This window comes from Mandrillus leucophaeus, unplaced genomic scaffold (assembly GCF_000951045.1).
Source record: "Mandrillus leucophaeus isolate KB7577 unplaced genomic scaffold, Mleu.le_1.0 Scaffold267, whole genome shotgun sequence".
In the NCBI taxonomy this organism is placed as follows: domain Eukaryota; kingdom Metazoa; phylum Chordata; class Mammalia; order Primates; family Cercopithecidae; genus Mandrillus; species Mandrillus leucophaeus.
This window is the reverse complement of record NW_012102776.1, coordinates 3363870-3365564: the sequence shown is the minus strand read 5'-3', so window position 1 is coordinate 3365564 and position 1695 is coordinate 3363870. Positions and strand designations below refer to the sequence as shown.

The 1695-nt window shown below is 43.7% G+C and overlaps 2 protein-coding genes across 2 annotated transcripts in view; one reads left to right on the top strand and one right to left on the bottom strand.

Annotated features, from left to right (window-relative positions):
* The window catches only part of DDI1 (DNA-damage inducible 1 homolog 1 (S. cerevisiae)), a 3557-nt gene extending 2396 nt beyond the window's left edge, over positions 1-1161 (bottom strand). Inside the window, 1 exon segment of the mRNA XM_011984410.1 lies at positions 1095-1161. Coding sequence (XP_011839800.1) covers positions 1095-1161 — 67 coding nt within the window.
* PDGFD (platelet derived growth factor D) overlaps positions 1-1695 on the top strand; it is a gene marked incomplete at its 5' end in the record, with an annotated part of 263054 nt that overhangs the window by 132666 nt on the left and 128693 nt on the right. The gene's annotated exons all lie outside the window — the stretch shown is intronic.

Below are 1695 nucleotides of genomic sequence, written 5' to 3'. Positions count from 1 at the left end.
TTTTTTTGTTTTTTTGAGACAGGGTCTTATCCTGTCACCCAGGCTGGCGTGCAGTGGGATGATCACAGCTCACTGTAGCCTCGACCTCGTGGGCTCAAGCAGTCCTCCTCTCTCAGCCTCCTGAAAAGCTGGAACTACAGGCACAATCTACCATGCCCGGCTAATTGTTGTATTTTTTTTTTAATAGAGACGGGGTCTCACTATGTTGCCAGGGCTGTGTTTTTTTGTTCGTTTGTTTTTTAAGAGAGACGGGGTCTCACTATGTTGCCCGGGCTGGCCTCCGACTCCTGGGCTCAAGCAATCCACCACACTTCGGCCTCCCAAGGTGTGAGCCAACGTGCCTGGTTTTTCAATACTTTCTAAACAGCATATTATCATTCGTTTTGTTCATATTAGAGTTGTATTCTTTGTACTTTTGTTTTTTCCCCAAACAGTAAGGATTTGTTTCTTGGCGTGGCAAGTACCATCGTATGTGCACAGTAGGAAAGTCAGACTTGGAGCCTGCCCTTGAGGAGCTCACATTTCTGGAAAGGGATAGACAGGTGAATGGGTAATCACAATACTAAAGGCAAAACCTTTTACAAAGACATTTTCAGGGTACTTACTGCCTTCAGTATCACCAACAGAACAGAGGATGTTTTCCTAAGGAGGAGACAAGCTGGATGTTGAAGGATGAGCATGTTTCAGGTGAAAAGTGGTCTCACTCCAAAGGAAAGCCGTTTCATGTTACAAAAGCAGGAATTTATGGCAAGGACTGTTATTTCTAGAGAAAGATGAGACATTTTATGCAATAAAATAATGTACATGACTTTGAGTACCAGGATATGAAACTGGAAAAAAATTAGTTGGAGCCAATGTATGAAGTCATATGTGAATCTAAGGAGTTTAAATATTAAATATTATCAATTAACAATAATTCCCCCTCCAAAAAAGAAAGAAACAAGAAGTAAGGAATGAAAGGAAAGGGAAAAGATTTGAAGCAGGTATTTGTGATTTTTTTTTTTTAAATTGACTTAACGAAGAGGCTTCTTGCAACACATGGAGGACATAACGTGGCAGAAGGGCCAGGTAGCAGGCTTTTCCAGTGGTTCAAAGAGGGAGCTGTTGCTAGAGTGTGGAAATGTCAGGAGAACTGAAGCCAAAGCAGTAGAGAAGAAACATGTTTCTTGAGTAAAATGGACAGAATGTGCATACATACCCCTTGGAGGTGGGGAGTGTAAAAGAAATGGAGTGTGTGGATAACACAGAGCATCTCTAAAATGGGATATAGGGTAGATGGGCCATTGCCTTGAAGGGAGTGAATGAATGAGATGAACCTTTGAGGCAACCCACTTGATATCAGTTCTATAGGAAAATGCATTCAGGATGCCACCCTAGAGTCCAATATGCCTCTCTCTGACACTTGGGCACAGCCACCTTCCCCCTACTCTCCCCCACCCCAACTTACACACACATGTGTACACACACACACACACACACACAGGAGGCTGTCATGGTAAGGGTGAAAAGTCCTTCTAGGCAAATGATGATTGGGTAGAAATCCTTGCATGCCAGTTATTTTCCTCTATGTTTAATAAAGTGTTTTATGGCCGGGCGCAATAGCTTCCGCGTGTAATCCCAGCACTTTGGGAGGCCGAGGCAGGCGGATCACGAGGTCAGGAGATCGAGACCATCCTGGCTAACACGGTGAAACCC